General features: G+C 36.3%; 1 protein-coding gene across 1 annotated transcript; it reads left to right on the top strand.

Moving 5' to 3' along the window:
• Positions 1-4,325: 4,325 nt before the first annotated feature.
• Positions 4,326-5,273, top strand: LOC122673929 (olfactory receptor 2A2-like). Its single transcript, XM_043871810.1, has 2 exons — positions 4,326-4,577; positions 4,623-5,273. Exons 1-2 carry the CDS (start codon positions 4,326-4,328, stop codon positions 5,271-5,273), a joined length of 903 nt encoding a protein of 300 aa, XP_043727745.1.
• Positions 5,274-14,757: the final 9,484 nt, after the last annotated feature.

The raw sequence follows: 14,757 nt of genomic DNA on the forward strand, positions 1-14,757 counted from the left end.
TTGTCCCACTGCAGCATCCAAGCTTAAGCAGCTGCCTGTATGTGGTTGCATCACTTTTCCATTCCTCTGTTAATTGATGTCCATAGATTCAAAATCAGAGAACTTGCTATGGAATTCAGTGTCGATCACACTATTTTGAAATGTGAGTTGACTCTTACTTTTGTTTTCTAAAAAATGACTTTGTGAAGAGATACCAGCCAGATTATTCTCATCAAGTGAGGTTCCCAAAACTTAATTTTTCTAGGAATAAGTAAATTAAATCATACATTTCTAAAACTAATTATAAGAACCCCTGCAGCATATATCTCTTTGCTCACATGAATTATAAGCTCAAGCGAAGAGATACTCTATGTTTCAACCTTTTTTTATAAGCTAAGATAGATATTTTACTTGGAAGGTAGAAAAATTATTATATATATAATCTTATAAATCTACGTGAAAGTGAAAGTTGCTCAGTCATCCCCGACTCTTTGCGACCCCATGGATTATACAGTCAATGGAATTCTCTAAGCCAGAATACTGGAGTGGGTAGCCTTTCTCTTCTCCAGGGGATCTTCCCAACCCAAGGATCGAACCCAGGTCTCCCGCATTGCAGGCAGATTCTTTACCAGCTGAGCCACAAGAGAATTAATTTTTATTTTGATATCTTTGGTTGCAGAAAATTTACTACCCCTTTATGTTTTAATGGGCTTGGGGATCATTTAGATTATTTTTCATTTGAAGTAAGTTCAAGTAAATATTTGCACAATTGCCATTTGATTAACTACTTTTCATTAGTGATTTGCAGATAATTTTTTATATTCCAAATATGAGCCCTGAATTTATTGTACCTGTTATGAATATTTCATACTTTCTTGATGATGCCTCTAGATAAATAGCAGTTAATTTCTTAGTTTTATCACTCTGTTATGTTGTTTAATATTCCACTCAATTCAAGGTCATAACTATGCTACAAAGCTTGTTTTTATCTTTTATATATAGATCATTACCTACCTGTATTTCTATTTTGGTTTGATTTTATTTCTTCATGTAAATAGACAACTGATCCATCATTATTATTGAAAACACCTGCGCCTTTGTCTTGGTTCAGATGTTCTTGTGGGGTGATGGGAATGTGCATTTTTAAACTTCTGGTTTAATCATGCTATTTCATGAGTCTACTTAATTATCTTTGTCCCAGCAGAACATTGCCTGACTGTAACTTTATAGGTCTCAATATTTCATAGAGTAAATCCTTTTACTTCGTTTTTCTTTATCATTTCCTTCACTTTTCTTACTCTTTCGTATTTTCTCATGAAACTTATAAGTAAGATTATCAATTTCTGCACATTAAAAACCTCCCTTAAATTCTGATTTGGATTTCATTGAACCTACAGATCAATATGAAGAGATCTGAAATCTTTACAAAATGTTCATTTATTCCATAAAATGTTATGTATGTTCCAGAGTTTGGATATTTGCTTATTATAATAGGTCATCTACAGAGATTTTAATGTTTTCAGCATTCATTAGTGTGTTGTCAGTAAAAACTGAAATTTATTTTCTGAATTATTTTATTGACATATAATTTGTTTACAGTTATACTAGGTTCAGGCGTGCAACCTGGTGATTCAATATTTTGCATTAATAGATTATCCCTCATTTAATGTTATAAAATATTGATTATATTTTTGTGCTCTACAGTGTATCTTCTTTACCTATGTATTGTAGCCTTGACCTCTAATTTCCTATCCCTATATTGCCCCCCATCCGTCTTTTATTTAGAATAATCTTAATAAAGTTTGCATATAGCTAGAAGGCAATGGCAACCCACTCCAGTAGTCTTGCCTGGAAAATCCCATGGATGGAGGAGCCTTGTAGGCTGCAGTCCATGGGATCGCTAAGAGTCGGACACGGCTAAGCAACTTCACTTTCACTTTTCACTTTCATGCATTGGAGAAGGAAATAGCAATCCACTCCAGTGTTCTTGCCTGGAGAATCCCAGGGACGGTGGAGCCTGGTGGGCTGCCGTCTATGGGGTCGCACAGAGTTGGACATGACTGAAGCGACTTAGCAGCAGCAGCAGCAGAAAGTACTTATTGGTTACACCTTAAATTGGCACTTAGTCTTCATGTCTATAAGCAATCTACTTCAAATTTCAACCCTTTATTTTAACTTCCCACTTCAAAAATGTGGGAAATAGTTTTCTTATTCCTCCTTCTCATAATTCTTCTCCTGTATTAGTTGATTTTGTAAACTATTTTTTACATTGTCAAACTTGCATTATAGTTATTTCTTACTCAGTCTCCCCTAAGCTGTTATTTAATCTGGATAATCTTTAAAATTATAAATTACTGTATTTGATAGAAATATTTGTTTTAACACAAAATATGTTAAAATGAGTACCAATTCCATTGATTAGTGTTGAGGAAATAGCATAAATCTCTCTAGCTCAGTTACAGGATGACCTGGGTAGAAAATTGTACATAGTGACCAATGAAAACTTCATATTTTGAGCTGCTGTTATTTTATTAGCTCAATTAGGAAGGAGAAATTCTATTTTTGCTATCAAAATTTTCTTCTATTTCAGCACTGTATTATTCAAGAAACTTAATCTATCTTCACTATTATTTTTTAAAACTTTTAGTTGAAGTGAAAATGATGGTAATACAGATGAAGATATAATAAATACAATAAGGTTTATTCAGACAAAAAAATCATCCTAAATAGTTAAGATGTTACCCTATTCATTTTTCACCATGTAATGTGACTCAGTGGTAAAGTCTGCCTGCCAATGCAGGAGACTCAGGAGAGGTGGGTTTGATCCCTGGGTTGGGAAGATTCCCTGGAGGAAGGAACGGCAACCCACTCTGCCTGGAAAACCCCATGGACAGAGGAGCCCGGTGGGCTGTGTCCATTGGGCCGCAGAATGTCAGACGTGACTGAGTGAGCACACATAGTTACAGCAACATTTCATAATATTGCCAACTTAATATTTATACAAGCCCTTCCAAATGAAATCACATCATAGAAACAGGAATCTAGAACTGTCCCGCCACTTTGTTCAAGCCACTGTTCCTAAAGGGCAATGGTCCTCTTAATTGTTGCCTCCCTTTCATTGATACTTTGCAAAGTTGAAAATGCTACCAAATATTTCTTCAAAATTCCTTCTTAGTTTATTTACTTTCTGGTAAATTTAACTTTTCCATAGAGAATTTCCCTGAAACTTTCATGTGAGCATCACTTCAAAACAGGTATAAGACATTCGTTTATTTAGGTATTGCCATTTTCTCAACATGTATTTTATGGTCCCTGTCTTTATGCATATTCAAGAACACCCAGATGAAACACTTTGTTTGAATTACATGGATTATTCCTAGTATTTTTTGTAAGAGAGCAATTTTCAAATTATTAAATTTTCTAATTGTGTACTTTTTTCTGATAACATTAAACTCATGTCCTGATCAACAGACAGTAGTGATAGAAGATGCTCACATAGAGACTGCAGAGATGAGTATAGGATGATTTGTTAAGCCAGAAGGAAGAAAGAACTTAAAAATTATGGACTAATAACTTTATAATAATAAAGATAACTTGGAAACACCACCTCAGCCAATTAATCCACATTAGTATCACCTATATTGAGATTAATTAACATCATCTGCAGATGTATTCATTAAAGATTTTAAGATTAGGGACATTTCTTTTCTAACAAAAATTTATAATCTGAACTTAAAATAAGGGCAATCAATGGAAAAATTATAATTGAGAGATGTACAAAACAAGAGCTCATACTCTTCAAAAATATCACTGTCAAGGCCAGAAAGAGTAACTATTTCAGATTAGAGGAGATAAAATATTTTATGTGATACTGGATTTGAATCTTAGACCAGAGAGGCTGAAATCTGTACCTAGAATAGGGAATCATTGATGTCATATCCCCTGACTTTGATAAAGATAATGAAAATCGATTAGTGAATATCCTTTTCTGAGAATAATAAACAGCTTAGGGATGCATTGGCATTATGGTTTCACTTATGTGGTCCACAGAAAATTAACCAAATACCTACATAGGAAAAGAGATGATAAAACAAACATTAAAAAAATGATAAAATGTATATATTAGATTTGTTTATATGTTCTGATATTTTCTGAAAATTTGAATTACTTTGCAATAAAAAATAAAAAACAAAGGAAGCACTGAAAAAAAAACAAAACCTCAGAGATATAGTTTCAGGCACACAGGCATCCTCCAAATTCACTTCCCATGAGTAACTCTGATTTTCGTTGCTGTCCAGCTCTGACCTTCCCATCACACTTCAGTCCCTTAGAGACTGCCTTTGGGAATGGAGGGCAACCAGTCATGGATCGCAGAATTCATCCTGCTGGGCTTCCAGCTCAGTGAAGACATGGAATTGCTCCTCTTTGTTATCTTCATCCTGTTATATACCTTCAACCTGCTGGCAAATGGCATGATCTTGGGACTCATCTCACTTGACCCCAGGCTGCACACCCCCATGTACTACTTCCTGTCTCATCTGGCCATCACTGACGTCGCCTATGCTTCCAGCCATTTGCCCAATATGCTGGAAAACCTAGTGAAACACAAGAAAACCATCTCCTATTTCTCGTGCACTATGCAGATGGTTTCCTATTTGGCCTTTGCTTCTGTAGAGTGCCTGACTTTGGTGGTGATGTCCTATGACCGGTTTGTGGCCATCTGCCACCCCCTGCAGTACACGGTCATGATGAACTGGAGGGTGTGCACATTGCTGGCCGTCGCTTGCTGGGCGTGTGGATTTTCCCTGGCCATAGTCCAAGTAAGTCTGTTTCTACGGCTGCCCTTCTGTGGGCCCCAGAAGGTGAACCACTTCTTCTGTGAAATCCGATCTGTGCTCAAAGTGACCTGTGGTGAAACCTGGATCAACGACATTTTCCTCCTTGCAGATGGCGTGTTTATCTTAATTGCTCCCATTTCCCTGGTGCTGGTCTCCTATGTGCGCATCCTCAGGGCCATCCTGAAGATCCAGTCAAAGGAGGGCCGCAAGAAAGCCTTCTCCACCTGCTCCTCCCACCTCTGTGTGGTTGGGTTCTACTTTGGCATAGTCCTGATGGTTTACATGATCCCCGACGACGATAATAGAGAGGAGCCGCAGAAAATCCTTTTCCTGTTTTACACTTTCTTCAACCCATTACTGAACCCCCTCATCTACAGTCTAAGGAATGCTCAAGTGAAGGCTGCCTTCCACAGAGTATTGAAGAAAAAGAGGACACAGGGCAGATTGATGGTTTAGAAAATTTCCCAACAAAATGCATGACTTCAGGATGAGAATTCTCTAAGAGTAACATCATCAAGATGGCAGAATAGGAACCCCAAGCCCCACTTCCTCCATGGAGATGACAACATAGATCAAATTGTTGTCATGGGACACCAGAAAACATGTTGGAGTTTGCAGCACCCCAGACTAGGACAAAGCCAACAAGAGATGCAGTGAAGTTTTTAGGCCAATGTATGGCATTTGACCCACCAGACCTCCTTCTCCTCCCTGATCCAGTGATAGGATCTGGAAAAAATTCCCAACTCCCAGCTCTCCTGCAGGAGAGAGAGAGAGAAAAAGAATGGCCCATGCCTATCCTTTCTAGCTTTTCAGGTCGGGCAGGAAGCCTGCAGGCTTGTTTTCTGTCATGCCTGACTTAGAGCATGGGAATGGCAATTTGGACTCCTTATTGGGACCACAAAGAAACAGAGCAAGCGCCAACTTTTTACACTTATACATAGATTTTTAAATATTCACACTTCATGTAGATGTGTAGTGTTATCTCGTTGTAATGGGAGATTCCCTGATATATGATATTGAATGTGTTTGCATGTGCTTCCTTACCATCTGTATATCTTTTCTGGCGAGGTATTTCTTTGTATCTTTTGCCCATTATTGAGTACTGTAATAAACTTTACTTTTTAGAGCAGTTTTAGAGTCATAGCAGAATTGAGTGGAAGATACAGATATAGCCAATTTACCCCCTGCCTCTGCACACACATAACCTCCACCATATCACTCTCTCCATGGAGTGGTACCTTTATCATCATTCATCAACTTGCATTGACACAATATTGTCACCCAAAGTCCATCACTTACATAAGGTTTCACTCATGATGTTGTATACTCTCTATGTTTGCACAAGTGTATGATTATGTTTATCCACCATTATATTATCATATAGAGTAGTTTTACACCCCTAAAAAATAACCTCCTCCTTCTTCCCTCATTGCTGATCCCTGACAACCACTCATCTCTTAGTTGCTTCCACAGTTTTGGCTTTTCAGAATGTCATATGGTTGGAATTATAAACTATGTAATTTTTTCTCACATTGGTTCCCTTCACTCAGTTGTATGGATTTAAGTTTCCTCTGTCTTTTTTTTTTCTTTTCTTTTGCTTGATCATTCATTTTAATGCAAAGTATTATTCTGTTGTCTGGATACACCACAGTTTATCTATTTACTGACTGAAAAACATCTTGATTGCTTCCACATTTAGGGAATTACGAATTTAACTGTTTTTTTAATTAATTTATTTATTTTAATTGGAGGCTAACTACTTTACAATATTGTAGTGGTTTTAAAACATCTCTGTGCAGGTTTTTGTGTGGACATAACTTTTCACATCCTTTGGGTAAATACCAAGCAGTGTGTTTAAGAAATTGTCAAACTGCCTTTCAAAGTGATTGTACCATTTCACAATGAATGAAAATGAATTATCCCCAGCAGTACATGAAAGTTCCTGTTGGTTCACGTCCTAGTCAGTGTTTGGAGTTATTTCTTTCTGGATTTTAGCCATTCTACTGACTATAGTGATATTTCATTTTTTTTTTTAATTTGCATTTTCCCAGCGACAGATACGTGTTTTTCATATGCTTATTTTCAACTCGTATATCTTTTTTGAATAGGTGCCTATTACAGTTTTCACCTATTTTTAAATTAGGTTGTTTTATTACTATTATGTTTTGAGAGTTCTTGGTATATACATTGGAATCCAGTCATCATCCTGTGTGAGCAAAGATCTCCGCTCTGTGGCTTCACTTTTTTATTTTTACTAGTGTCTTTCACAGAGCAACAGCTTTTAAATTTAATTAAACACAATTTATCGACTACTTTCTTTAACGATGAAGATTTTTGATTTTCAGTTCAGGGTTGTCATTTTGTGTTTTGGAGGGAGGAAGAGTGGATAGTTCTAAATCTCTTGTGGTTTACCCTACGGCAAAACTTAACAGTGATTATTGAAAGCAGTAATCATAAGGGCAAGGCTTACAAATAAGTCTCCTACTCTGAAACAGTTCATCTTGGCGCACTGAATTATGCTTTTACATCACTTATTAGCTTACGTGAAATTAGTACTTGAATCCATATCTGGGAACAAAGAAAAAGTGAATAAGCGGTCAATTAAAGGAAATTTCTCAGAGCCTAGATTTACCTATATTTACTGGGAAATAAATCCAAGTGAGAAATAATAGATAGGACTAAATACCAAGGATCCAATATAGACCAAAAAAAAGAAAACAAAAAACCAAACAAGTGTTCATTGCCAGTAGGTGCACTGCAAGAAACTACACAAAATCTTTTTTTCCCTTTGAAAGAAGTGCTCCCTGATGGTAATGGGTATAGTTATTTTCTCTGAGATTTGAGGATGTTTTCTGTTTGGTCTTCTGAGTGTGACTATAATATGCCCAAGTGATGTTTTAGTTTTACTTATCCTGCCTCTTATTTGCTGGACTGTCAGCATTCATGGAAACATAACTTTTATCATGCTGGGAGATACTTCAAAGTAGTCCCCTCAAAATGTGCATTTTGCCATTTTTTAATTTTAATTTTTGTTTTAGCTTTATTGAGACATAGTTGACATGGGACTATATAAAATATAGAGCATGATAACTTGATTTACATACAAAGTAAATTTTTATCACAAGTTTAGTAAATATCCATCATCTCATATATATATATATATAAATTAAAGAAACAGAAAAAGTTTTTGCTTGTGATGGGAACTGTTAGAATTTACTCTTCAAACAATTTTCATATATACTATACATCAGTGTTAACTATATTTATTGTATTGTACATCACCTCCTTAGTATATATTTATCTTATGACCAGAAGTTTGTGGCTTTTGTCTGCCTTCATCCAATTGTCCCCGTCCCCTCCCCCATATATAGTAACCAATAACTTGATCCCTTATCCTATGAGTTTGGCTGGTTGGTTGTTGCTGAAGTATACTTGACCTATGTACTCAGTTGTGTCTGACCCTTTGCCACCCATGGACTGTAGCTGCCAGGTTCCTCTGCCCGTGGAATTTTCCAGGCAAGAATGCTGGAGTGAGTTGCCATTTCCTACTTCAGGGGATCTTCCCAACTCAGGGTTCAAACCCACGTCTCTTATGTCCCCTGCATTGGCAGGCAGATTCCTTTCCACCACCAGATTCCCAGGTCACTACCTGGGAAGCCCTAGTTGACTTGTAACCCTGTGTTGGTTCATGCTGCAAAACATAGTGATTTGCTATTTCTGTACATTTCAAAATGTTCGCCAGGATAAGTCTACTTGTAATTTATCACTATACAGAGTTGCTAATTGTTGTTGGCTATATTCTCCATGCTGTACCTTTCATGCTCATTCATTACTCATTTATTTTGCAGCTGGAAGTCTGTGTCTCTTAATTCCCTCCATCACCTATTCCTTTCTCTTCCCTCCTTTCTGGCACTCATCTGGTTGTTCCCTTTTCTATGTCTCTGTTTCTGTTTTATAATATTTGTTCATTTGTTTTGGTTTTTAAATTCCACATATAAATAAAAACATCCAATATTCATCCTTCTTTGTCTGACTTATTTCACTTAGCATAATGGCTCTAGTGCCATCCATGTTATCAAAGATAGCAAGTTTTCATCCTTTCTTATAACTGAGTAATATTCCATTGCATATACCACAGTGTCTCTATTTATTCATCTGTTGATAGGCACTTAGGTTACTTCCATATCTTGGCTATTGTAAATAATGCTGCTGGGAGCATTAGGGTGCATGTGTTTTTTATTAGTGTTTTTTGTTTTCTTTGGATATATACTTAGGGTTTGAATTGCTGGACCATCTGATAGTTCTATTTTCAATGTTTTGAGAAGTCTCCCTGTTTTTTCCCATAGTTTGATGCATTCCCATTTATTTAGTTTGTTTTTGCTTCCATTGTCTGAGGGGATATACACAAAAAAGAACACTAGGATCAGTGTCAAAGAAAATACTGGGTATGTTTCATTCTAGAAGTTTTTTGTTTTTTTTAACTGAAGTATAGTTGATTACAATATTGGTTTCAGGGGTACAGCTTAATGATTTAGTATTCAGATTATACCCCATTAACAGTTATTACAAGATAATGGCTCTAGTTACCCATGCTATACAATATATTCTTGTTGCTTATATATTTTATATAAAGCAGTTTATATCTCTTAATCCCTTCCTCATGCTTTGCCCCTCCCCTCTCCCTTCTTCCCATTAATAATGAGTAGTTTTTCTGTATCAGTGTTTCTTTTGTACATATATATATTTTGTATTAGTTTTAGATTTAACATATAAGTGATAATGTAAAGTATTGTCTTTGTCTAGTTTATTTAACTAAGCATCATATTCTCTAGGTCCATCCATGATGCTATAAATAGCAGCATTTTATTCTTTGTGTCATATTCCACTGTATATATATACATGTGTGTGTGTGTGTGTGTGTGTGTGTGTACATATATAGGGCTTCCCTGATAGCTTAGTTTGTAACAAATCCACAATGCAGGAGACCCGAGTTCGATTCCTTGGTTGGCAAAATCCGCTGGAGAAGGGATAGGCTATCCACTCCAGTATTATTGGACTTTGCTTGTGTCTCAGTTGGTAAAGAATCTGCCTGCAGTTCGGGAGACCTGGGTTCGATTCCTGGGTTGGGAAGAGCCCCTGGAGAAAGGAAAGACTACCCACTCCAGTATTCTGGCCTGGAGGATTCCATGGACTGTATAGTCCATGGGGTCACGAAGAGTTGGACACGACTGAGAGACTTTCATCATCACCATATATGTATGTGTATATGTGTATGTGTATATACATGCTTATATATATATAAGCTTCCCAGGTGGCTCAGTGGTAAAGAATCTGTTTGCCAGTGCGAGAGATGTGGGTTTGATTCCTGTGTTGGGAAGATCCCCTGTAAAAGGAAATGGCAGCCCAGTCTAGTATTCTTGCCTGGGAAGTCCCACGGACAGAGAAGCCAGGTGGGCTACAGTCCATGGGGTCACAAAAGAGTTGTGTTATCATTTGTTTTGTTATTGTTTTCACCAATAACAAAAGTTTTCAAGACTTTGTTATTATTTTTACCACTTCCTCCCTATTTTGCCTAGAAGGCCCAGAAAGAGTTAGTGAATACTTAACTTAGCAACTACAATTATATATATATAATGCCTGCTTGTCCTTAGTGATGTTGAGCGTGTTTTCATATCCCTGTTAGCCATCTGTGCGTCTTCTTTGGAAAAATGCCTTTGAGGTCTTCTGCCCATTTCTGTTTTCTTTTTGGCTGCACCCCACAGCTTGCAGGGCCTTAGTTCCCCAACCAGGAATCAAATCCAGGCTACCTGCAGTGGAAGTACAGTGTCCTAAGCCCTGGGGAATTCCCACTGCCCTTTTCTTGATTGGATTGTTTGTTTTATTCAAATTGACTTGTGTGAGCTATTCATATTTTGGTTATTAACCCATGTCAGTCATGCTGTCTGCAAAAATTTTCTCCCATTTTATATGTTTTTTTTTTTCCCATTTTATCCATTGTCCCTTTTCTGTGCAGAAGCTTTTAAGTTGAAATCCCATTCATTTATTTTTGCTTTTATTTCCTTTGTATTAGGAGACAGATCCAAAAAAAAAATATTGCTATGATTTATGTCAGAGATAATTCTGCCTGTATGCTCTTCTAGGAGTTTTATATTTTCAGGTCTTGCATTTAATTACTTGAGACATTTTAAATTATTTTTGTACATGAGGTGAGAGAGTAGTCCGGTGTGACTCTTCTGCATGTAGCCGTCCAGCTTGATGTAGGGCTTAGACTCCTTGCTTCTTAGGAAGAAATTCTGCAATTGTAATTGTCATCCTTCTTGTGGGTCACCCACCCAGGGGTATAAGTCTTGATTCTACTGTGACTCAGATCCTCCTACCTGTCTCATTGTGGTTCCTTCTTTTTAGCTTTAGTTTAACAAGATCATTCCTGCCATTCTTCTGATCTTTCTCATCAATAATCCTTCTGTAAATACTTAAAAATTTTGGTGTGCCCCTGGGAAGAAATGAACTCTGAGTCTTCTTCCTCCACCTTCTTGACTACCACTTTGCCTTTTTATTTGACTTTTCTCTTGAGTATGGTTAACTTTTTTTAACCATGTCCCCACGGATCTTTCAGACTCTACTCCACTTTTTAAATTATTTTTCTTTTAATGCTTTGACTTGAATGTTTTTTGTTGATCTCCATTTAGGCTCATTGATCCTGTTTTTGACAGTGTCTAGTCTGCTATTAAATCTGCACAGTGTTTTCTTAATTTCACCTATTATTATTTGTGCACGTATGATATCTGATTATTTTTGAGGATTCTGATTCTTTGTTTAAATATTAGCTTTTAAATTTTGTGTAACTTTGTTCCTGTTCTCTTTGACATAAATGACAGTTATTTTGAAGCCTTGTAGCTTCAGCGTCTGTGGTATGTCTGAGACCTGTTCTATTGGCTCTTGTATCTCTTGGTTATTGATCAATTTTTCCTGCTTTTTTATATTTGGAATAATAAATGACAAAGACTATAGATATTTTATCATATGTTAAGGTTAATGAGGCTTTGTTTTTCCCCTCTAAAGGCAATTAAACTTGTTGAGGATCATATTGTTCTTTTAGGGCTTGGTTTTAGATTTGTTAAAGCATGTGTATTTCAGTTACATTTTTGTAAGTTAGGATTTGGGCAATGTCCAAGAAAACATCTCACACATATTTTTGGGAAATGCTCTTCAACATATACTTTCTTTCTATAATCTCATCCCCTAAATCCTCTCTTTTTAATTTGCCAATAACTACAATCTCTATTGGAAATTTTGGTTCATTTTCTTGAGCACTGTTTGGAAAATACCTGTTGGAAGAAAGTCTACGTGAATGTGAGGTTTACTTGTACTTCCCTTTAAACAAGTTTTATAGCCTTGTCCTATCTGTCTACTTGTAAAATACACTCACTCAAAGCCTAAACTCTTCTGATTTCATTAACAACTTGACCTTTCTCAACAAATCATTAAGAGTTGTTGGAAAATCCTGTCTCTGGAAAATGTAAATGTTGAAGCTCTAATCATCAGTACCTCAGAATGTGGCTGTATTTAAGATTGCATATTTAAAAGGTCAGTAAGTTAAAATAAGGTCATTAGGTTAGGCACAATATGATTTGACTGAACTCCTCATAGAAGAGGTGATCAGGACACAGACATATACAGAAGTAAAACCAGGTAAAGTCACAGTGAAAAGACTGCCATCTACAAGCCCAGGAGAGACTTTAGAAGGAACCAATGCATTGAATCCTTGATCCTGGACATCTAGCTACTAGGACAGTAAGAAAGTATATTTCGTTTGTTGAAGCCATGGAATCTGTGGTATTTTGATATACATCCCCAAGAAATTTGACACTTTAGTTTAGAGTTATGAGAAATAATCAAATAAATATCAGTTAACCAAGTGCCAGGCAATGCCATATGGAAGTCAGTTATCAAATAAATTGTTTACAAATATATTGGAAGAGTCTCCACCATGAAATATAATTTTTTTCAGTTTGAAAGCAGACTTCTTTTTCTTAATTATAAGTCTTAAAAATTGGGTCTTCTAGAAAATTAGATCATTATTTGAATAAGACACACAAAAAATTCCAATTTAGCTCTATCTAAGTCACAATAATAATATCTAAATTCCTTATTAAGTTGCCCATGCCTGCATTTCTCTGAGATCATCTCAAAGGAGCACATAATCAAATTTTACCTTAAAAATTAATTAAAATCACAGGGAAATAAATACCATTTTGTGGACAAAGTGTGTGTGTGTATGTGTTCTTCAATCCACAAACCAAGATACGGATAAGAGATTGATTCAAAAAAATAAAACGGCATCTCCTGTGTGCTAAATCTTCCTCATTTTGTCATAAAGCCCAACAATGGAACAGTGCTGTACAATTTGGCCTGAAATGGAAGAAGTCATGAGGACCACAGAACCTACTTCTCAGGCTCCTAGACAGGCAGGAGTTTGTCATATGAAAATCTAGAAAATGTTCTTGAAATTCATCTAAGTTCATGTATTTTGAAGACCAGTTATGTTATCTCTGCATAGACAGAAAATATACTTTTCATTAAAAAAAAAAGTACTGTTCAGTAGGAATAAATGAGTAAAGACTTCTAAAAGTTCTCTACTTCAGAAAAGCCCACTGAACACTGACAAAATTTTTCCAAATCATCTTTTTCAAAACCCAGAGTTGAAGCTTGCAAAAATCTCAGTGTTCATCCAGGGAAAACTGCTGATCTTTTTAAGAAAAATGAGGTCTGAAGGGTTTTAACTTATCCTGTTGCCATCACCATCATTCCAGCTCTGTGGTACCCTGGAAAACAAACAGTCCTGCAACCACGGTGAGAACCAGCATCCTTTCAGCCTCTGGAAGGTGTAGCCAAGGTTGAAGGATCAAAAAAACATTAAGACTTGATCCTAAGCAGACCACAGATCCTGTACTCAAATGCTAATAAAAATTTTGTAATCATGACTAAATTTTATTGTCACCATCTGAGATGAGAATGATCATTTTAGGTGTATTTAGCAATAAAAAATATATCTAAATAGACAAAAATCACCAAAGACAGTTAGGATAAGAAAAACATAAAGATAAGTTTAAGTACATAAAAGTACATTTATATATATATATATATACACACACACACACACACACATACACACACACACATACACTTTATAATGTTATATGTTATATCCCAGGTACCCTCTTGACATGAGATAGAATAATGCATGAGAGAAAAGCTTATAGTGGCTTTAGGGCATTGGGATTACTCTACAAGACAGGAAGTCAAAGGACCTGCTGATTCATTGTGATGTTCAGAAAGCATTTATTCTGGACCACTGCATTTTGGGAAAAGGATTGGCCTTCACCATTAATTTATGTGCTATTGGCATAAGAAATGTGTTGAAATCCCTGGGGTTCACAAGGTCCTATACAAAGTGAATAGATACAGAGAATAAACTCTGCAGAACACCAGTGTTTTTAGATCTGAGGAAGGAAATGAGGAATGAGCAAGGAGACTGAGAAGGAGCAATAAGAAAAGTAGAAAGACCACTGAGGAGCATAGTATCGTGATAGCAGGGTGAAGAAAACTTTCAAGGAGAGAGAGGAATCAACAGTGTCAAAAGCCTGGCAGGACGAGTCAGATGACAACCGAGAACTGATCATTGGATCTAGAAAATACATAATTGTTATATTTGAAATAAATCCAGTATTCTGAGTAGACAAAATAGGAGAAACTTTAGAGATGGAAATTGCTGGAGAGAAACTCTTGAGTAGGCAAGAGAGGTGGGATTAGGGGCATGAGTTGCAGACTGGCTATGGTTAGTGGGGAAACTCATTAACTTCACAGTAAGAGCAGAGAAATTGAGATAAATGGACAAATTCAGTAACTCAGTCTGTGTGTTAGTACTGTACAAATTCCC

The sequence above is a fragment of the Cervus elaphus genome, chromosome 18 (assembly GCF_910594005.1).
Source record: "Cervus elaphus chromosome 18, mCerEla1.1, whole genome shotgun sequence".
Taxonomy (NCBI): Eukaryota; Metazoa; Chordata; class Mammalia; order Artiodactyla; family Cervidae; genus Cervus; species Cervus elaphus.

Excerpts from the sequence above, each read along its gene's own strand:
- LOC122673929 (XM_043871810.1), top strand. The coding sequence starts at position 4,326 with ATGGAGGGCAACCAGTCATGGATCGCAGAATTCATCCTGCTGGGCTTC. Across the intron at positions 4,578-4,622 it reads CCAATATGCTGGAAAACCTA|ATGGTTTCCTATTTGGCCTT; the intron begins GTGAAACACAAG and ends TGCACTATGCAG.